Source organism: Chelonia mydas, chromosome 27 (genome assembly GCF_015237465.2).
Source record: "Chelonia mydas isolate rCheMyd1 chromosome 27, rCheMyd1.pri.v2, whole genome shotgun sequence".
Lineage (NCBI taxonomy): Eukaryota > Metazoa > Chordata > Testudines > Cheloniidae > Chelonia > Chelonia mydas.
Window position 1 is genome coordinate 6,216,497 of NC_057860.1, and position 23,519 is coordinate 6,240,015.

Genomic DNA, 23,519 nt, shown 5'->3' on the forward strand with positions numbered 1-23,519 from the left:
TCAGGGTGGGGGCAGCGTGCACAGCCGTATGGCCCCCCACCCAGGAGCCGGACCTGCTGCTGGCCGCTTCCAGGGCACAGCACGGTGTTGGAACAGGTACGGACTAGCCTGCCTTAGCTGGGCAGCACCGCCGACAGGACTTTTAACAGCCCAGTCGGCGGTGCTGACCAGAGCCACTGTGACCCAGTGCCTTACATTCTGTGACCCAGTACTGGGTCGTGTCCCACAGTTTGAAAACCACTGTTCTTGATGTTTGCAAATTGATTGCTTAATTATTTGCTCCATTATCTTTCCAGGTACAGAATTTAAGCTGACTGATCTCTAATTCCCATGGTTGTCCTTATTTCCCTTTTTATAGATTGGCACTATATTTTCCTTTTTCCAGTCTTCTGGAATCTCTCCCGTCTTCCATGACTTTTCAAAGATAATCACTAATGGCTCATATCTCCTCAGTCAGCTCCTTGAGTATTCTAGGGTGCATTTCATCAGGCCCTGGTGACTTGAAGACCTTTAACTTGTTCTTTACCTATTTTTGCCTCTGATCCTACCTCACTTTCATTGGATGTCTGACATAGTGAATGCCAATCACCACCAACCTTCTTGGTGAAAACCAAAACAAAAGTTAAGTACCTCTGCCATTTCCCTGTTTTCTGTTATTGTCTTCCCCTCCACCCCCACCCGCCATTGAGTAATGGGCCTACCCTGTCCTTGCACCATTTTCCCAGGTACTTAGTTTTTCTTACACCTTTTTAGTCTGATTGATATGTATTAGAATAAGGCCCTGATATAAATGAGTATCTCATCTTTAACTTCAGTGAACCATCTCCAGAAAGCATCCAAATCTACACACAGGACTGGATTCTCATATACACTAAGGCTCCTTTATGCTACTTGGTCAGTGTAAATGGGTCTTAAAGTGGAAGTAAATTATAGTTTCATCTATTTCAATGTCCCTTTACATTGCCAAATGTAACAGTGAGACATTAGTGTAAATGGGAATCTGGTCCACAGAGACCTTTTTGGGTCACAGACCTCTTTAGTCTTAATAGTTCTGACTGAGAACATAGGGTGTTCGTCAAGAGTATCTGACAACCTCATCAGTTCTCCACTTCAAACCAAAGCATTTAGTATGTCACTGAAAATTGCTAGCTCTTGGAGTTAGTGAAAGTGCTATTTCCAAAGTTCTATTCACAGCATCAAAGAAGATAAAGAGCTGGTGCTCTATAATTGCTCCCAGACACAGCACATTGCCCGTGTTCACAAAGGACATGGAACTGTATCAGTTACAAGTTCGGGAGAGTAAGGATGATCCAGTAATTAGGGCGCTAGCCTGTGACTCAGGAGAGCTGGGTTCAATTTTCTGCTCTACCACAGACTTCCTTTATGACCACAGGCAAACCACTCTGTCTCTCTATGCTTCAGTCTCCCATCAGTAAAATGGGAATAATTCATACCTCACAGGAGTGCTGTGAGGATAAATACATTAAAAAAGATTCGGGGAAGAGGTACTCGTATAATATGGTAAACATTCTATTTTCCCTTCTTATATGCTCAGGAATCCACATTTTGAAATGAAAAGATATGTCTAATCCTGCAACTGATTCTGCATGGCAGAATCCTGTGCTGCCCTGTTGCTTTCAGCGAAGCCCTGCATGGACATAGGTTTCGAGTTAGTTAGTTAGACATAGACAGAGTTAGTTGCAAGATTAGGGCCTTCATTTGTTCTGATTACACTTTTCCCGCAAAATGCCCAAGGCCCAAATTCTGCTCTAAATTCCACCATAAATCTGAAATTACTCTGATGGCAGCAGAACTAATACAGATTCACACCAGGGCAAATGAGAGCATATCTAGGCCCTCATTACCGGCAAAATTTTCATTTTGATAAATTATTTTTAATTAGTGGGATGCCAAAATGCAATAAAAGAGCTAAATTTTAATTTTAAACTAGGTTTAAAATGATCAACTTGATTCTTCCCCTCTCCCACCCCAAATTTAGTTTAAAAACAAAACAAAACAAATTTATATACCATCTCAGCCCAGAGCATCTGATATATTTATCTCAAATATCTGGGAGTGATTTATAATGTAAACACTGAAGGATCTTTAACTTTGGCCACATGGATAGTCCTGATGTAATTAATCCTTTTATAAACATACTGAAATAGCCTTCTGTCTTTGCAGACTCTCTATATAATGACATGGACATGCATGGATAGTAAGAAATCATTCCCACACAACTGTTGTCTCTGATTGGGTCTTTGGGAGCCTATTTTGTTTTGTTGGCCTCTGGAGATGTAGCTATGTTTCCACAATCTCCCTGTATCAAAGGAAAGGTATTTTCTATTATATTTAGCGGATAACTTTTACAGCATAAATATTTAAAGCATTTTTCACAAATGGAATACCATTTTAAAAGGTAACTGGGTGGCATGCATACTAACTGACTTCTTTAAAGCAACAGGTTGATTAGTTAATCCTGGCTAAACGTATACCATTTTCTGAGAATTTATTCATACACTTTTTGGGATTAACAGCAGCTATTTAGAATTATGAAGCTTTTTTTGTTGTTTTGATTTTAAATTAACTTTATTTATGATAGGAAAGCTGCCCTTAATTCTGATAATCTTTTTTAGGTTTTAAACACACATCCCACATTTTCAGTTGCTATTTTAACACTCTCACCCCTGGGTTCCAGATATTAGTTTGATTCTGCTCCCACTAGAGTCCTATTGAAGTCAATCAAAAACTCTACCAGGGCCCCAAAGAACTCAGGTGATTATAAGACTTGTTCAGTGTGAACATGAGTTCAAAGGCCAAATAAGCGAGACTGCAGAACTTACAGACATACCCTGAAGTGCTTTTTATTGCTATTCCAAAATGAATCCCTGTTGTTCTAAAAGGGAACTAAACCATTTTAAAATTATTTTAGTTAATTCAGTGAAATTGTTTATTGTCTCATGGGCCTAATTCTCATTTACACTTAAGTCACTTTACTCTACTCTGGTGTTGGAAAGTGGCCTTAAAGCAGGTGTAAATTTCATTTGTACTCATTTTAAGGTCATTGTACCTTATCAGAATGGTGTAAAGTGACTTAAGTGTAAATGAGAATTAGGCCCATGAGTTTGCACGGCAGTACCATAATGACTCTGAATCCACAAGGCATCTTCTACATACTTGCTAATTCTTAATACTGTGGTAACTAGTTCCATTTTATGCACCCTTTAGCTCACCTGGAGTTACTTTGCTGGAGCTCATGGGAGGTTTTTGCTTTTGCTTGCTTGATGTTTTTTCTATAGCAGGAAATTTTGAGTCAGATCTGTTTGCAGAAGACTTGATGGCAGACCCAGAACCCTCATCTGCAGAAGTCTAGAAGAGTAAAAAGAAAAATATCAGTGGCTGAACAACTAACTTCTACTCTCTGCATGAGTGAAAAAAGGTGAGAAGTTTTGTGCTCAAAGATAAGCAATATACCAGCAAAATTTCTAGCACTAGCCAGGAACAAAAGGCATACACTATCCATTTTTAGCAAGATCCTTCCTTCCCTTATCCATTTATATTCACAGCTCCACAAAGCTGGGGGAACAGAAATCTAAGAGCAATACAAAGTATATACCAAAATAGGTATTTCCAGATAATTCAATAGCTATGCTTGGATTAAAATGAAAACTCTCTCAAATGGGCAGGAACCTTCACTATGCAAATCAGCATCTTCAGACATTAAAAACTAACTTCTGCTCTTGCTTACACCCATATAATTCTGCAGTAACTCAACTGAAGTCAATGGAGTTACAGCAATAGAACTGAGAGCAGAATTTCGCCCTAAATCTATAATCAGAAAGCAAAACAATGATCCTAACAGATGTGTGAGTGAATGTCTCCCATTATTTTTAATAGAGTGGTTAACTGTCAGGTCTAGTTTAAACCAATGATCATTTACATGTTAACACCATAAAGGAGATCACAATGCAATCACCCAAGCTAAACTGCTGCTATTCAGTTCCAAAACACTTTGTATGTTCCTACTCCACAAGACACTTATGCCTCCTGTGCTCTACAGGAGAGACATGATCTTTGTGGCTATGGTGTCATAATTTTCCAGTGCTACATACATCCATTTACTATTGGGTATGATTGTAGATCATCTAGGTTTCTATTTAAATTGCTTAGGAGAGATTAAGTATAAAAATAGGTGTTTGTTCTCCTAAATTTTCATTTGAGTACACAAATATTAAGTGCCCAAACTGGAACACTGGGCTTTCCCCGTTAGCATTGTTGTCCCAACAATTCCTCACACTGAGGGGAAAGCTTGCTCAGACTTCTTGAAAAATATGCTCTGGAGGCTTCTATTAGTCCTGTTCATAGCTTTTGTTGATGGCAGTCCCTATTTGATATCAAGTAAAGATTTTAGGTAGCTTTGAATTACTGGTTACAAACTGATAGCAATGGAACCAAACAACAAGGTTTTTTTTGTTTTGTTTGGTGGTGTTTAAATATAATATTCTCGAAGTGTGTCTGATGATCTAATGCTGATCATAAGCAACTGCATTGTCACTCCAGACCCTGAAGGGGTGGGGAGAGTTCTTCCCCCATCCCTTTTCAGAGACGTAAAGCACAATCATTTGGATGGGGTGTGGAGAATTTGGGCCTTCATTTATACACGCAGCGAAATATATACACTGGAAGGATTGTATGTCTGTATGCCAGAAAATTATCCATATACATAATATCTCTATCATATGATTGTACAGAAAGGGTCATTACAGAAATCTATTTGAACCTCCTATATAAATGCTAAAAAGAAAGATAGATGTAAAAGAGAGACTCCACTTTTCCATGCAGGGGCATAAACACCTAATTTTCTAAATAAAAGAGCAGATTATTAGTAGAGGTTCTTGTTAATAATTATAGAAAAACAGCTCAGGAAGTAATGTGATAGAATCACGAGTGATAAATATTAGATATTCACAGACCACTAGATATTCATCAGTTTTATTGTTAATTCTTCCTCAAGTACATTTTTTTTCCTTAAGGTTTCTCTCTATACTGCTTCTGTCAAGTACACTCCACTCTGATTATAATTCTTTCAGCTTTCTGCGGTAAACTGAATATTTTAATGAAGATTATTTCATTAAATTGTATCACAGCTACACATTGAAGATGCTGCACTGTTTGTTAGTGTTACAGAAATAAGTCAATAGGAAGCAGAACATATTTTGTCATCCAAATCAGTGACAGTTTTTGGTATTCAGGTAAGAATTTCTGATATGATACATCTTGAAGACTTCACTTTATTAAGATATTACTTCAATAAAAAAATTAGTAAGGTCATTTTATTATGAAGATTTGGGATTCTTGGAGAAACTACTACAGGTTTTCCGATTCCACAAAATTTCCATCTTGGTATCTCTTTTCTGTTTATTGGATCAGGCCAGTTTTATTAATAAAGACTTTAATGTCCATCATTATTTGTATTTTCCACTTCATCCTCAAAAAAATCGTATTTCAAGAAGAGATGTTTAGATTCAATCTACTGATCACATTTATTGGCAGATAGTATAATATGGAACCACTGCACATAAATTAATAACACTACTACTAATTTGTTATACAGCACATTTCATCCATAGATTTCAAAGCATTCCACTAAGTAGGATAATGTTATCCTAGAAGAAGGAGGAAGAAGGAGGATCCTGGGAACTACAGGCCAGTCAGCCTCACCTCAGTCCCCGGAAAAATCATGGAGCAGGTCCTCAAGGAATCAATCCTGAAGCACTTACACGAGAGGAAAGTGATCAGGAACAGTGAGCATGGATTCACCAAGGGTAAGTCATGCCTGACTAATCTAATCGCCTTCTATGATGAGATTACTGGTTCTGTGGATGAAGGGAAAGCAGTGGATGTATTGTTTCTTGACTTTAGCAAAGCTTTTGACACGGTTTCCCACAGTATTCTTGTCAGCAAGTTAAAGAAGTATGGGCTGGATGAATGCACTATAAGGTGGGTAGAAAGTTGGCTAGATTGTCGGGCTCAACGGGTAGTGATCAATGGCTCCATGTCTAGCTGTCAGCCGGTGTCAAGTGGAGTGCCCCAGGGGTCGGTCCTGGGGCCGGTTTTGTTCAATATCTTCATAAATAATCTGGAGGATGGTGTGGATTCCACTCTCAGCAAATTTGCGGATGATACTAAACTGGGAGGAGTGGTAGATACGCTGGAGGGCAGGGATAGGATACAGAGGGACCTAGACAAATTGGAGGATTGGGCCAAAAGAAATCTGATGTGGTTCAATAAGGATAAGTGCAGGGTCCTGCACTTAGGACGGAAGAACCCAATGCACAGCTACAGACTAGGGACTGAATGGCTAGGCAGCAGTTCTGCGGAAAAGGACGTAGGGGTTACAGTGGATGAGAAGCTGGATATGAGTCAGCAGTGTGCCCTTGTTGCCAAGAAGGCCAATGGCATTTTGGGATGTATAAGTAGGGGCATAGCGAGCAGATCGAGGGACGTGATCGTTCCCCTCTATTCAACATTGGTGAGGCCTCATCTGGAGTACTGTGTCCAGTTTTGGGCCCCACACTACAAGAAGGATGTGGATAAATTGGAGAGAGTCCAGCGAAGGGCAACAGAAATGATTAGGGGACTGGAACACATGACTTATGAGGAGAGGCTGAGGAAACTGGGATTGTTTAGTCTGCAGAAGAGAAGAATGAGGGGGGATTTGATAGCTGCTTTCAACTACCTGAGAGGTGGTTCCAGAGAGGATGGTTCTAGACTATTCTCAGTGGTAGAAGAGGACAGGACAAGGAGTAATGGTCTCAAGTTGCAGTGGGGGAGGTTTAGGTTGGATATTAGGAAAAACTTTTTCACTAGGAGGGTGGTGAAACACTGGAATGCGTTACCTAGGGAGGTGGTAGAATCTCCTTCCTTAGAAGTTTTTAAGGTCAGGCTTGACAAAGCCCTGGCTGGGATGATTTGATTGGGGATTGGTCCTGCTTTGAGCAGGGGGTTGGACTAGATGACCTCCTGAGGTCCCTTCCAACCCTGATATTCTATGATTCTATGATTATCCAGCAGACCGGTGGCAGAGCTAGGAATAGAACCCAGGGGTGAAACCCTGACCCCACTGAAGTGAATGGGAGTCTTCCCATTCACTTCAACGGGACCAGGATTTCACTCCATGTCTCTTGACATTGAGTCCACTGGACCACTATGTTCAACCCCTATTTTCTTTATTTTTAGAGAGTCTGATCTGAATTTTACTTTAATAAAGGGGTTTTTTTAACATTAGTTGCCATTAATAAGTGAGTGTGAATGGTTACTCATGTTGGTATGACCCTCTCTGCATATTGTCCATACAAATGATTTTTCTCACATGTTAGTAAAAGAAAATGTGATATACTTTTGGAGAGTTAAAAATCTAGCCCTTGGAAGTCCCCCTTGAAATAATGAAGAGCTCTTTTTCAAATGGCAATGTTTTACCCTTAGTTAGGCCTAAATCTGTAGGACACCCTCTGCCACTCCACTGTCATGAGAGTGAGGGCATGGGTCTGAAACAGCGGAGCTGTAGAGGGCTCCCTACACTGCTACAGGGCTGGTGACCCTCAATCCCTGCAGGCACAAGGGTGGCTGCACTCCCACCCCCTGTTACCAATCAATACTTTTTTTTGTCAATTTTGGGTCAGCTGAAATCAACATTTATTGACATCTATCACCTTAAATCAAATCCTGACAAGCTTATGTATAATGTAGGCCTCTGCCTGGGCAGTCTGCCCCTTAAGGGCAATAATGCCTACTGGTCAGTCCACCCAGTATAACTGGAAAGAGTTTGAAAGTTCCAATTACAGATATAATCTAGGAGATGCCGGGAGCAAGTAGGGTTTGGGAGGAAACACTGCTACTGTTTCTTTAAGGGCCTGGGGCCAGGAGCCTTACCGAGAGGTGGGGCAAAACTCCCCTATTTCCCAACCAGTTGAGGATGAGTTGAGAGAAGGGGACCACCATAAATGCTGCCTCCTCCTTCTTCACAGGGTAGATGCCTGCAGACACTGAAAGAAATAAGAAGACTCCTGTAGGGTCCTTGAGATAGCAGGGACCAGACACCAGCAGAAGGCTGCCAGGCCTCTGAATGTGAGGCCTAAGGGGGCCAGCTGAGAGAGAGAAATTGCAATCTAGCTCCAGGAGGAAAGCTGGAGTGCCTGCCATAAAGAGAGACTTAAAGACAGAGAGAATGCTGAGTAGGACAGAACATAGAAGGCAGGTTTCAGAGGAACCCAAAAAAAACCAGAAGTACATTTTGTTTGTTTGTGACTTTTTGTTATGGCCCCTTTCGTAGGAGGTTTTGTAATAAACAAGTCCTAAGAAGGGTACTATTGAATCAAATGTCAAGAGTGACTGAAGTGGAATTACTGGCTTCCTAAGAAGGGAAACTGAGACAGGGAGTATGTGCAGCTCTGTACTAACTCAGCAGAAGGTGCTACAGAGGAGGCATGCCCTATGCCAGGGCCTTAGATGTTCATACATTGATTCCTGCATTGAGACCAATAAATGATGGTAAATGACAGTGTATCTTTTAGAAAGACATCCAACCTTGATTTATAGACTTAGAGTGATGGAGCATTTACCATATTGTTAGCAAGTTGCTCCAATGGTTAATTATCTTCACCACTAAACATTTGCACCTTACTTCAAGTTGGAATTGTTTTAGCTTCTACTTCCTGCCACTGGATATTTTTGTGTCTTTATCTTCTATGTTAAAGAGCTCTTTAGTAACAGGTATCTCCTCCTTGTGTAGGTAATTATAGGCTGCAGTGCTGAATCATGGTGTTGAGATATGCACTTAAATGGGTCACTGCCAGGCTAAGTTCTGAGTCTTCCCTATCGCTTTTAGATTTAGGCATCCTAGGAAAATCTCACTGTTAAGTACTGCTTACTGATAAATGTGTTTATGTGGGAGGTCACATATGTTTTGGGGGAAGCTGCTTTCAAAACAGAAGTGCTGTTACAATGTAACAAGCATTACACTCTGTTTGAATGGTCAAAGAAGTTCAGTCCCAACTATTTTAGTACAGGGTGCAAGTTTGGAACATTACAGGGAGGAAGAAGTTGGATAAAAGTTAGCTTTTATCCAGTAGTTTAAAAAATAATATTTATGCTCAGTAACTAGCTCAATCTGTAAACTTCAGCTAATGAATACAAATAATTGTTTTGCATGCATAATTACAACATTAAAAAAGACATAATATTCAGTTTTGTAGTGACATTGATTATTTTCTCACAAATACTGTAATTTCCTTTCTTTTACTTTGATGTTTTTGTATGTTTATACAAACTGAGACCATAAAGTGTGTATATTCTTCTAATCTCATTGTCTATTTTAACATACTTAGTTTCACTATTTTAATTCCACTGGGCTTTCAATCTGGGGTGAAAAGCATAAACACAATTTTCAAAAATCTAGTACTAGGACACCAAAAAACAATCTGTCTCCTGAAGAGATTTATTTTAGTTTTAGTGTTCTGTTTAGGTGAAGGTTTTAAAATTTCAGCAGCAAATAAAACCAAATATAAAGGAAGCTGTCTGTAAATAAAACCCTAAATCTCAGTTGATTCTTATATTCCAATACAAATTAGCCAATTATTCTCCTGAATAATTATTCTCTATCACCTTCCCACTGTTTCATCAGATATGTAGATTATAAAGATAGAGATATGAAATATATGATTTCATGGAAACAAACATGGGAGACAGAAAAGGAGGCAAACAAGAACAAGCGAGAGCATCAACATAGTCTGTACTAAGGTCTGAAATAAAATGTATTAACTTTGATTCAGCTAGCAGGAGATGGATATTATTATAAACTTTGGATAAAACCAATGTATAAAACAGGCTTATTTCACTTTCAAAGCAGCATAATAAATGCATTGACAAATACTGTATATAAGAAGTTAAAAAAAAAACAACTACACATACTGTAGAGAAGATAAATCAGTAGACAGCTTTGTTCATTTGCATGCTGGAAAATTAGTTCAGTACTAGAGAAAAACTCTACACATGAATTTTTACACATGAATTTTTCTCATGGAACTGTGTATTAAATAATGAAAACTACTGAATAATCGCCAAACTGTTCAATGTCCCACAAATAAAAAAATCTGTGGTATAAACTTTGATTTCAGATATTTACACAATGAACAGCTGCATAAACGTAATGGAAATATCTAATATAATAACTGAAATCTGCACCAGCCAATATTTTGTTGCCTCAAAAGATTCTGATATGTTCAAAAAAATACAAAGGTCTTATGGCTTATCTGAAATGAACCTTGGAACCTCGTGAAATTCACTCCACACCAGTTCATACTCTCCCTTAAATTGTAAGTGAAAATGAGTTTGAGAGTCTCTGCCCAGTTTCCATTTATCCAGATCATAAAACCACTGTGAAATCTGACTAGGCTGGCAGTGCCTGCTCAACAAATGGTAATGTAGTACTTGGATTGAGCAGTGCAGGGAAGCCTGCATACAGTTAGCCCATACTAAGTCCAGTTCCCTCACTTTCATGATCATTAAGTTCACTCAATACAATGTAATTCCCTGCAGTTCCCTCATAGACTGCACTCTATTTAGTACAATTCTACAAAATAAAAGGGGGAAATCTGAATGTTTAACTAAAAGAAATAAGATTTTCAAATAAAATCTGATCTAACCAAAACAAGCTATTATCATTGACTCAAAATAGTCTTTATCAAGATTAGTGCCCTTCTGAGAATAATTCTCACATTTTATTTGAGGATTTTGACTTCCTTTCTCTTTTTTGATTAAATCTAGTGACTTGAGACTAAATATCCATTGTCTGTAGATTGCAGCATGCAACTAGAACAACAGAAATCAGTTTGAATACATTCTGTGTCTTCAGTGGGGACTGAGCTATGAAAGTAGTTCTAAAGGCACGTAACTGACACAGATGCTCAGTGTTCAACCAATAGGGAGGACGACATGTGAGGAATAATAGAACAATCAGTTAATTTTCTAAAGTTTATAAACACACTTTTGCAAGTATAATCTCAGTTTTACATGAATAAATACCATACCGATAGTTAGCTTCATGCACCTTATTCTGTCTACTAAACACAGATGCATTGCCTTACTTGTCCCTCATCTGAATCAAAGAACATCATCCTACCTGGGAACCCTCTGAAGCATAGTTAGAACAATTTCCCCTCCTCATTGTCAGTCTTAAGTAAATAATAGTCTTGTCTACAAAAATTCAAATTATAATTGATTCCCATTCTTTGCCCTGGTCTACACTAGGAGTTGAGGTCGAATTTAGCAGCATTACCTCGATTTAACCCTGCACCCGTCAACACGATGAAGCCCTTTTTTTCGACTTAAAGGGCTCTTAAAATCGATTTCTTTACTCCACCCCCGACGAGGGGATTAGCGCTGAAATCGGCCTTGCCGGGTCGAATTTGGGGTACTGTGGACACAATTCGACAGTATTGGCCTCCGGGAGCTATCCCAGAGTGCTCAGTTGTGACCGCTCTGGACAGCGCTCTCAACTCAGATGCACTGGCCAGGTAGACAGGAAAAGGCCCACGAACTTTTGAATCTCATTTCCTGTTTGGCCAGCGTGGCGAGCTCACCTGCACAGGTCACCATGCAGAGCCCATCAGCACAGGAAACCATGCAGTCCCAGAATTGCCGAAGAGCTCCAGCATGGACTGAACGGGAGGTGTGGGATCTGATCGCTGTATGGGGAGACAAATCCGTGCAGGCAGAACTCTGTTCGAGAAGACGGAATGCCAAAATATTTGAAAAAAATCTCCAGTGGCATGAAGGACAGAGGCTATAACAGGGACCCGCAGCAGTGCCACATGAAAATTAAGGAACTCAGGCAAGCCTACCAAAAAATCAGAGAGGCAAACGGCCACTCCGGTTCAGAGCCCCAGACATACTGCTTCTATGATGAGCTGCCTGCCATTCTAGGGGGTGCAGCCACCACTACCCCAACCCTGTGCTTTGACTCCGTCCAAGGAGTGGGAGGCAACACGGAAGCAGGTTTTGGGGGCAAGGAAGATGAGGAGGAGTAGGAGGAGGTTGTACATAGCTTACAGCAAGGAAGCGGCGAAACCGGTTTCTACAACAGACTGGATCTGTTTCTCACCCTGGACCTGGAGCCAGTACCCCCCCGAACCCACCCAAGGCTGCCTCCCGGACCCTGAAGGTGGAGAAGGGACCTCTGCTGAGTGTACCTTTGTAAATATTATACATGGTTTAAAAGCAAGCATGTTTAATGATTAATTTGCCCTGGCATTCGCGGCCAGTACAGCTACTGGAAAAGTCTGTTAACGTGTCTGGGGATGGAGCAGAAATCCTCCAGGGACATCTCCATAACGCTCTCCTGGATGTACTCCCAAAGCCTTTGCAAAAGGTTTCTGGGGAGGGCAGCCTTATTCCATCCTCCATGGTAGGAGACTTTACCACGCCAGGCCAGTAGCACGTAGTCGGCAATCATTGCAGAACAAAGCATTGCAGTGTATGGTCCCGGTATTTGCTGGCATTCAAACAACATCCGTTCTTTAACTCTCTGAGTTACCCACAGGAGAGTGATATCATTCATGGTTACCTGGTTGAAATAGGGTGGTTTTAGTAAGCGGACATTCAGAGGTGCCCATTCCTGCTGGGCTGTTTGACTGTGGCTGAACAGAAATCTTCCCCGCTGTTAGCCACACAGTGGGGGGAGGAGTGAAGCCATCATCCCAGAGAATTGGGGGGAGACGTGTGGGGGGGTTAGTTGGGTTTCTGCTGCACGTTAACCCAGAAACCGCAGCCCCTCCTTTTAAATTGCCAGCCCATTTTAAACTGCCAACCCAACAGCTACTTCGTATGGGAAATGAGGGCACTGCTGTTTGAAACCATTCCCACATGTTATGAAGGTTAAAGAAGCCAAAAGACTGTGGCTTACCATTCCTGCCTGCAAGCCAAATTCTGTTGCCCGGCCCTGTGTGAGTGATCTCTCACACCAAACCGGCATACCCTCAATAAGAGGCAAAATGCGACTTTGTAATGAAAACACATGCTATGTAATGTTAACAGCAAGGTTTACCGTGAGAAAGTGTACTCATTGTTCTACAAATTGTCTTTTTAACTACCACTCTCCCTTTTTTTTCCTCCACCAGCTGCATATGTTTCTCCTTCCCAGAGGCTAGCAAAGATTAGAAAACGAAAAAAAATGCACTTGCGATGAAATGTTCTCTGACCTCATGCTGTCCTCCCACACTGACAGAGCACAGCAAAATATGTGGAGGCAGACAATCTCAGAGTGCAGGAAAACACAATATGACCGTGAGGAGAGGTGGCAGGCTGAAGATGGTAGGTGGCGTCAGCTTGCTGAAAGAAGGCAGGAGTCAATGCTCAGGCTGCTGGAGGATCAAACTCATATGCTCCAGCGCATGGTTGAGCTGCAGGAAAGGTAGCAGGACCACAGACCACCGCAACAGCCCCTGTGTAACCAACCGCCCTCCTCCCCAAGTTCCATAGCCTCCTCACCCAGATGCCCAAGAACGTGATGGGGGGGGGGCCCTCCGGCCACCCAGCCACTCCACCCTAGAGGACTGCCTGAGGAACAGAAGGCCAGCATTCAATAAGTTTTAAAGTTTTAAACTTTTAAAGTGCTGTGTGGCCTTGTCCTTCCCTCCTCCACCACCCCACCCGGTGCTTCCCTCCTCCACCACCCCTTCCGGGCACCCTTGGCAGTTATCCCCCTATTTGTGTGATGAATAAATAAAGAATGCATGAATGTGAAGCAACAATGACTTTATTGCCTCTGCAAGCGGTGATCGAAGGGGGGAGGGAAGGGTGCTTAGCTTACAGGAAAGTAGAGTGAACCCCACGGGGAGGGGTTCCATCAAGGAGAAACAAACAGAACTTTCATACTGTAGCCTGGCCATTCCTGAAACTTGTTTTCAAAGCTTCTCTGATGCGCACCGCACCCTCCTGTGCTCTAAATGCCCTGGTGTCTGGCTGCACGTAATCAGTGGCCAGGCAATTTGCCTCAACCTCCCACCCTGCCATAAACGTCTCCCCCTTACTCTCACAGATATTGTGGAGCGCACAGCAAGCAGTAATAACAATGGGAATATTGGTTTCGCTGAGGTCTAACCGAGTCAGTAAACTACGCCAGCGCGCTTTTAAATGCCCAAATACACATTCTACCACCATTCTGCACTTGCTCAGCCTATAGTTGAACAGCTCCTGACTACTGTCCAGGCTGCCTGTGTATAGCTTCATGAGCCATGGCATTAAGGGGTAGGCTGGGTCCCCAAGGATAACTGTAGGCATTTCAACATCCCCAACGGTTATTTTCTGGTCTGGGAAGTAAGTCCCTTTTGTGAGCATCATGCACCTTTCCTGGCCATCCCACGCTGATGTTGGTGAAACGTCCCTTGTGATCCACCAGTGCTTGCAGCACCACTGAAAAGTACCCCTTGCGGTTTATGTACTCGCTGCCATGGTGCTCCGGTGCCAAGATAGGGATATGGGTTCCGTCTATTGCCCCACCACAGTTAGGGAATCCCATTGCAGCAAAGCCATCCACTATGACGTCCACATTTCCCAGAGTCACTACCCTTGACAGCAGCAACTCAGTGATTGCGTTGGCTACTTGCATCACAGCAGCCCGCACAGTAGATTTGCCCATTCCAAATTGATTCCCGACTGACCAGTAGCTGTCTGGCGTTGCAAGCTTCCACAGGGCTATTGCCACTCTCTTGTGAACTGTGAGGGCTGCTCTCATCTTGGTATTCTTGCGCTTCAGGGCAGGGGAAAGCAAGTCACAAAGTTCCATGAAAGTGCCCTTACACATGTGAAAGTTTCGCAGCCACTGGGAATCATCCCAGACCTGCAACACTATGCGGTCCCACCAGTCTGTGCTTGTTTTCCGGGCCCAGAATCGGCATTCCACACCATGAACCTGCCCATTTGACACCATGATGTGCACACTGCAAGGGCTGGTACTTTGTGAGACGTCTATGTCCATGTCCTCATCACTCTCGTCACCACGCTGCAGTCGCCTCCTCCTCGCCTGGTTTCGCTTTTCTTGCAGGTTATGGTTCTGCATATCCTGCTGGATAATGCACACGGTGTTTACAGTGCTCATAATTGCTGCGGTGATCTGAGCAGGCTCCATGTTCCCAGTGCCATGGCGTCTGCGCTGAAAAAAGGCGCGAAACGATTGTCTGCCGTTGCTCTGACGGAGGGGGGGGGCGACTGAAAACATGGCTTACAGGGTTGGCTTACAGGGAATTAAAATCAACAAAGGGGGTGGCTTTGCATCAAGGAGAAACAGAATGGCCCACTCAAGGATAGAACTCAAAACCCTGTGTTTAGCAGGCCGTTGATTCAAGGAGGGAGAGAAAGAGGGGGGGAGAAAATGAATACAAATGAATACAACTCAGATCTGGTCTATTTGTTGTTTTGATCCACTTCATCTATCTTTATACATCTTGCTGGTAACAGATGGTGCAGTACGACTGCTAGCCATCATCATCTCTTGGGTGCTCGGCAGAAGATGGTGCAGTACGACTGCCAGCAGGACTGAATCTCCATGAGATGAAACTTAAAAGGGGAAATGACCTGGCTGAGTCACTCCCATGTCTGCCCAGGCGCCCCTGACCGACCTCACCGAGGTCGGCTAAAAGAGCACCCAGGAGTATGGCGACAATGGCTACCAGTCATACTGCACTGTCTGCTGCCAAAAGGCAATGAGCTGCTGCTGTGTAGCAATGCAGTACTGCATTTGCCAGCACCCAGGAGACATACAGTGACATGGAGCTGAGTGGGCTCCATGCTTGCCGTGGTATGGCATTTGCACGGGTAACCCATGAAAAAAGGTGCAAAACGATTGTCTGATGTTGCTTTCACAGAGGGCAGGGATAGGATTGTCTGACGTTGCTTTTCACGCTGGAGGGCAGGGATAGGATACAGAGGGACCTAGACAAATTGGAGGATTGGGCCAAAAGAAATCTGATGAGGTTCAATAAGCATAAGTGCAGGGTCCTGCACTGAGGACGGAAGAACCCAATGCACAGCTACAGACTAGGGACCGAATGGCTAGGCAGCAGTTCTGCGGAAAAGGACCTAGGGGTGACAGTGGACGAGAAGCTGGATATGAGTCAGCAGTGTGCCCTTGTTGCCAAGAAGGCCAATGGCATTTTGGGATGTATAAATAGGGGCATAGCGAGCAGATCGAGGGACGTGATCGTTCCCCTCTATTCAACATTGGTGAGGCCTCATCTGGAGTACTGTGTCCAGTTTTGGGCCCCACACTACAAGAAGGATGTGGATAAATTGGAGAGAGTCCAGCGAAGGCAACAAAAATGATTAGGGGTCTGGAACACATGACTTATGAGGAGAGGCTGAGGAAACTGGGATTGTTTAGTCTGCAGAAGAGAAGAATGAGGGGGGATTTGATAGCTGCTTTCAACTACCTGAGAGGTGGTTCCAGAGAGGATGGTTCTAGACTATTCTCAGTGGTAGAAGAGGACAGGACAAGGAGTAATGGTCTCAAGTTGCAGTGGGGGAGGTTTAGGTTGGATATTAGGAAAAACTTTTTCACTAGGAGGGTGGTGAAACACTGGAATGCGTTACCTAGGGAGGTGGTGGAATCTCCCTCCTTAGAAGTTTTTAAGGTCAGGCTTGACAAAGCCCTGGCTGGGATGATTTAATTGGGGATTGGTCCTGCTTTGAGCAGGGGGTTGGACTAGATGACCTCCTGAGGTCCCTTCCAACCCTGATATTCTATGATTCTATGGAAGGGGGGGGCCTGATGATATGTACTCAGAACCACCCACGACAATGTTTTTGCTCCCATCAGGCACTGGGATTTCTACCCAGAATTCAAATGGGCGGCGGAGACTGCGGGAACTGTGGGATAGCTATCCACAGTGCAACGCTGCAGAAGTCGACGGTTGCCTCGGTACTGTGGATGCACTCCGCCAACTAAATGCACTTAGAGCATTTGTGTGGGGACACACACAATCGACTGTATAAAAACGCTTTCTACTTTTATAAATTCGACCTAATTTTGTAGTGTAGACATACCCTTAGAGACTCTCAAATTCAGGGAAAGGGTGTAAGAGTATTAGCCGGAGGTGCATACAACAGAAAAAGCACAAAGTGTAACTTTCAAAGTTAACTGCAGGAGAAAGAATTTTCTCAGGGTCCAGTTCAAGACTGGAACAAAGCAGTAACTAAGGCCCACCACAAATCCTCACCATCTTCCACTCTAAGGGCAAGGCATGCTTCTTTGACCTTGCCATCTCCTGTATAAACACACAGTGGCATGGACATAAAAAAATAAAATCAAAACATTATGCTGCACACACAATTCTCCTCCTGGCAAGAGGATGAGAAAAAGAATGAACCACATGTGACAAATATTGGCCATTTTGCTCAATGCACTACTGAAAAGTGCTCCTATAATACAGAGATAAGGCAGTATAACAACCTCTGTAGAATAGACCTTGGTGAGTGAACAGTGTGATCAAATCACACCAGAAATATGTATCCTAAACATAACACTGTTACTACTGAAACATATTGTCACCCTAAAAAAAAAAATAGGAAGGGGGAGAGTCAGGCACACCCAGACAAAACATGCCTTGACTGCAAAGTTTGAACTCTAGCTGAGTCCAAAAGTCATAGCACTTTGTTCACAGAACAGGACAGTCTGAATGCTCCCCAGCTCAGAATAATAGTATCTGCTTATCTCTACATTTACCAACAGCATACGTATCAGGGAGTGACTGGGATGTGAATGTAATGACATGATTTAAGAATGGAATCAACCCCAGAAGAGAATATGGGATTTACTCTCTAATCCTCACTCTTGCCTTGGTAGAATCCTTCCATATCTGACCTCCTACAGGACAAGATCTGTTTAGAGCACAGAAAGAAAAAAGCATTCTCAGTGGTTATTTCCCTTCTTAAACATTTCATGTCCAGTAGTCTTCAGAGTGGGTTTTCCTTTGTCTTTTAGGAGCCTGGAGGCAGATCAGATCTTTGACACTGGGCTTGGGTCCCATCTTTTGGAAACCCTACCCCTAGTTGATAGTTTTCAGAACTAAATTTTAAGATAGCAACAGTATTTATTCATGTAAAACTGAGATTACACTTGCAAAAGTGCCTTTGATAAACTTTAGAAAATTAACTGATTGTTCTATAATCCCTCACATGTAATCCTCCCTAAATGGGTCAAACTGCAGGATTGTGAGGACCAAGACAATAAATTCACGGGTAAGAATAATTTTTTTTCTTTTCTAGACCATTGCATATCCAGCAATCTTTGCAAGGGATTCTCTGAGCAGTGATTGCTTAGTGATCCTAAAGGATATGTCTATGCTGCAGTGTAAGCCCACGGTTTGAACTCACGACCAAGCCTAACTCCCCTTCCATCTACACACAAATTGCACTAACCCAGGGTTTGGTCCCAGGACCTCATGGCAGGGTGGAAGGTCTGAGCCTAAATTAAGCCGGGACCCAGGGTCCAAGCCATATTGTTTTGTTGTGTAGATGCAGCCATTCCAGACTCATGCTCTGAGAATCCACCAAAAGTATCCCACAATCCCATGGGCTCACTTTCTTTGTTCTCCGGACTATCAAGTTTAGTGGACAGTCAGCTTTTCCCATGCTGCAACAAGAGAAAAGGGCTAGTGTGGCCACATTTTTTGTGGGGGTGGGGGAAGGGATTAGGAAATCTGGGATATGAGTGGTGGGACTGGGACATACATAATGCAGTGTAGATGCTGGCACCCCAGGTTGGGACCCAGGGTTCAACAATTCCTAACCTGGGGTTACAAATGAGTGTAGACACTCTAGCCCTAGGGTAACAAACCCAGGGTCTGCTAACTTAAGTTGTACTAACCCTGAGCTTACATGGCAATGCAGACATTCCCAAAGAGGAAGGGGTGCTAATTAAATAACTAACACATTTATTGCAAACCTCAGGGGTATGACGTATTACTGAGATAACACTTGTAGAACTTTCCTTCCAAAGCTTGAATATGCAGAGGACAGGATGTCTACTTTGTAATGTCTTGAGTAAGTGTACTGAAGACCAAGTTGTTGACTTATACATTTTCTCGTATGATGGGTTCAACCTTTCTGGCTACATGGATACTGTTCTTCCGATTAAATATGTAGTCATATCAATAAGTGGGGTTACCTCATTAGCTTTGCAAGTCTTAGATGCATCTCTTAATCACGTTTTCTTATTGAGGCTTTTAAGGGCTTTTTTCCCTGCTCTGGATTACTGGCTGGTAAAGCACTGGAAGGGATGTTGACTTTCTGTAGACCTTAGTGCGATACTGATTTATATTTTGATTGCCCCGCTAATGTCTAGAATATACTACTTGGCCTCCTTGGGTGCTTGGGACTCAGACAGAATTACAGCAGTACCACTAAGCTGTGTTATGGAAAACAAATGAACATTTGCTATGAAAAGCATCAGTTCTGAGAACGATCTTACTCTAATGAAAGGTGCAGTACTATAGCTTCCTGTATAATGCACCTATTTCTGAAACTCTCCTCTTGGAGTTGACAACAAAAGAGATTGAATGTGAGAAAGCACAGAGACACTGACCTCCATTGCTGGAAGAAAAGGATAAAGGACTAGAGACCCAGGTAACAACCCTGCATTGCATCAGAGAAAATGTAGACTTCCTAGACAGAAGTCAGGATTCGGTACTGTGGGCACAGCATGCCAAAGAATCAGAGAGGGCAGTGGAGGGGGGCGGGACTGAAGAACAAGGAAGAAAGTTGGCAGCATGTGTCCTCCAGAAGAAGGACAACCAATATACCCCCAATGCAGATAGAGGTAAGCAACTGCTTTTAGGCTATCTGCACATGTACTACTGCTGATAATGTCTTGGAAGAGTCATCTGAGGGAAGGGATCAGAAGGAGACCCCGTTGACCGGAAGACATGGGGTGCATTGTCCTAGAGATGGGGGTTCCATGACCACCACTCCCAAGAGGAGAAGAGTGGTGGTGGTTGGGGAGTCCCTCCTAAGGGGGACAGAGTCATCTATCAACTGTCCAGACCAGAAATCCCGAGAAGTGTGCTGCTTGCCTGAGCTAGAATTCAGGATGTGACTGAGAGTCTGCTGAGATTCATCAAGCTCTCAGACCACTACCCCTTCCTACTTATCTATGTGGGCACCAACGAACAGCAGAGCAGCTAACAAAAAGAGTTTGCCTGGGATCTGCCTGAGAGGAGGTACGCTAAGGGCTGCATTAAGGAGGCTGTGTTGGTGAGTATCTGAGTGTTTGTTGTGAGTGAGCTGTAGCTCATGAAAGCTTATGCTCAAATAAATTGGTTAGTCTCTAAGGTGCCACAAGTACTCCTTTTCTTTTTGCGAATACAGACTAACACGGCTGTTACTCTGAAACCTGTTGTGAGGACAGTGTGACTGTGTGCTGTGTGCTTGATTGGTTGTTTGAAAAGGACGAGAACTGCGTGTCCTTTGTTCCAGGTGAGCCTTAAGTGGCCCTGACTGCATAAAAAGCCAGTCAGTTGCGAACCAGCTGAGCAGCGAACAGCAGAGCAACTAACAAAAGGAGTTTGCCTGGGAGTTCACCTGGGGAGAGCCCACTGAGGCTTACATCTTGCCGGATTCTCTGAGTAATTACTACAACTCCTGAGGAAACTCGTAGAAGGAAGGTAATATGGATGGGGAGTGTTCAGCTGTTGTGACCTGCACTGGATGTGCCATGTTTGTCTTTCTTCCACAGGACAGATGCGACTTTGTCTGTACAAAGTGCAAGCTGGTCTCCATATTGGAAGAGAAGGTTCAAGGTCTGGAGCAACAGATATCGACCCTGCGTTGCATAAGAGAAACTGAAGATTTCCTGGACGGATGTCAGGATAGGCTTCTACGGGCACAAGGTTCTGAAGATTCAGAGCAGGCTGCACATCGGGGACAGAAGGATGGTGAAGAAATTTGGCATCATGTGACCTCCAGAAGAAAAAAGGGGAACATCCATGTACCAGCAGGGCAGATACAGGTAAGTAACCGTTTTCATGTTCTCTCCACAGGTACTAATGCGGAGAGTGGACCAGATGATACGTCTGAGGAAAGGGAGCAGAAGGAGACTCCGCTGATTGGAAGGCATGGGATGCACTGTCTTAGGGTTGGGGGTTCCACGACCACCGCTCCCAAGAGAAGGAGGTGGGTGGTGGTGGTCGGGGACTCTCTCCTCAGGGGGACTGAGTCATCTATCTGCCGCCCCGACTGGGAAAACCGAGAAGTCTGCTGCTTGCCAGGACCTAAGATTCGCGATGTGACGGAGAGACTGCCGAGACTCATCAAGCCCTCAGATCGCTACCCCTTCCTGCTTCTTCACGTGGGCACCAATGATACTGCCAAGAATGACCTTGAGCGGATCACTGTGGACTACATGGCTCTGGGAAGAAGGATAAAGGAGTTTGAGGTGCAAGTGGTGTTCTCGTCCATCCTCCCCGTGGAAGGAAAAGGCCTGGGTAGAGACCGCCGAATCGTGGAAGTCAACAAATGGCTATGCAGATGGTGTCGGAGAGAAGGCTTTGGATTCTTTGACCATGGGATGGTGTTCCAAGAAGGAGTGCTAGGCAGAGACGGGCTCCACCTAACAAAGAGAGGGAAGAGCATCTTCGCAAGCAGGCTGGCTAACCTAGTGAGGAGGGCTTTAAACTAGGTTCACCGGGGGAAGGAGACCAAAGCCCTGAGGTAAGTGGGGAAGTGGGATACCGGGAGGAGGCACGAGCAGGAGCGTGTGAGAGGGGAGGGCTCCTGCCTCATACTGAGAAAGAGGGGCGACCAGCAGGTTACCTCAAGTGTCTATATACAAATGCACAAAGCCTGGGAAACAAGCAGGGAGAACTGGAAGTCCTGGCACAGTCAAGGAATTATGATGTGATTGGAATAACAGAGACTTGGTGGAATAACTCACATGACTGGAGTACTGTCATGGATGGATATAAACTGTTCCAGAAGGACAGGCAGGGCAGAAAAGGTGGGGGAGTTGCACTGTATGTAAGAGAGCAGTATGACTGCTCAGAGCTCAAGTATGAAACTGCAGAAAAACCTGAGAGTCTCTGGATTAAGTTTAGAAGTGTGAGCAACAAAGGTGATGTCGTGGTGGGAGTCTACTATAGACTACCAGACCGGGGGATGAGGTGGACGAGGCTTTCTTCCAGCAACTCGCAGAAGTTACTAGATCGCAGGCCCTGGTTCTCATGGGAGACTTCAATCACTCTGATATCTGTTGGGAGAGCAATACAGCGGTGCACAGGCAATCCAGGAAGTTTTTGGAAAATGTAGGGGACAATTTCCTGGTGCAAGTGCTGGAGGAACCAACTAGGGGCAGAGCTCTTCTTGACCTGCTGCTCACAAACCGGGAAGAATTAGTAGGGGAAGCAAAAGTGGATGGGAACCTGGGAAGCAGTGACCATGAAATGGTCGAGTTCAGGATCCTAACACAAGGAAGAAAGGAGAGCAGCAGAATACAGACCCTGGACTTCAGAAAAGCAGACTTTGACTCTCTCAGGAAACTGATGGGCAAGATCCCCTGGGAGAATAACATGAGGGGGAAAGGAGTCCAGGAGAGCTGGTTGTATTTTAAAGAATCCTTATTGAGATTACAGGGACAAACCATCCCGATGTGTAGAAAGAATAGTAAATATGGCAGGCGACCAGCTTGGCTTAACAGTGAATTCCTTGCTGCTCTTAAATACAAAAAAGAAGCTTACAAGAAAAGGTAGATTGGACAAATGACCAGGGATGAGTACAAAAATATTGCTCGGGCTTGCAGGAGTGAAATCAGGAAGGCCAAATCACAACTGGAGTTGCAGCTAGCAAGAGATGTTAAGAGTAACAAGAAGGGTTTCTTCATGTATGTTAGCAACAAGAAGAAAGTCAAGGAAAGTGTGGACCCCTTACTGAATGAGGGAGGCAACCTAACAACAGAGGGTGTGGAAAAAGCTAATGTACTCAATGCTTTTTTTGCCTCTGTCTTCACGAACAAAGTCAGCTCCCAGACTACTGCACTGGGCAGCACAGCATGGGGAGAAGGTGACCAGCCCTCTGTGCAGAAAGAAGTGGTTCGGGACTATTTAGAAAGGCTGGACGAGCACAAGTCCATGGGGCCGGATGCGTTGCATCCGAGACTGCTAAAGGAGTTGGCGGATGTGATTGCAGAGCCATTGGCCATTATCTTTGAAAACTCATGGCGATCAGGGAGGTCCCAGATGACTGGAAAAAGGCTAATGTAGTGCCCATCTTTAAAAAAGGGAAGAAGGAGGATCCTGGGAACTACAGGCCAGTCAGCCTCACCTCAGTCCCTGGAAAAATCATGGAGCAGGTCCTCAAGGAATCAATTCTGAAGCACTTAGAGGAGAGGAAAGTGATCAGGGACAGTCAGCATGGATTCACCAAGGGCAAGTCATGCCTGACTAATCTAATTGCCTTCTATGACGAGATAACTGGCT

At 43.8% G+C, this 23,519-nt stretch overlaps 1 protein-coding gene across 2 annotated transcripts in view; it reads right to left on the reverse strand.

The window, feature by feature from the left end:
- Window positions 1–23,519, reverse strand: part of MARCHF10 (membrane associated ring-CH-type finger 10) — a 101,181-nt gene that overhangs the window by 61,228 nt on the left and 16,434 nt on the right. For both annotated transcript variants that reach the window (XM_043536884.1, XM_043536882.1), the window contains exon 4: window positions 3,234–3,369. In XM_043536884.1, the coding sequence (XP_043392819.1) occupies window positions 3,234–3,369 (136 nt within the window). The remainder of the gene's footprint in view (window positions 1–3,233; window positions 3,370–23,519) is intronic.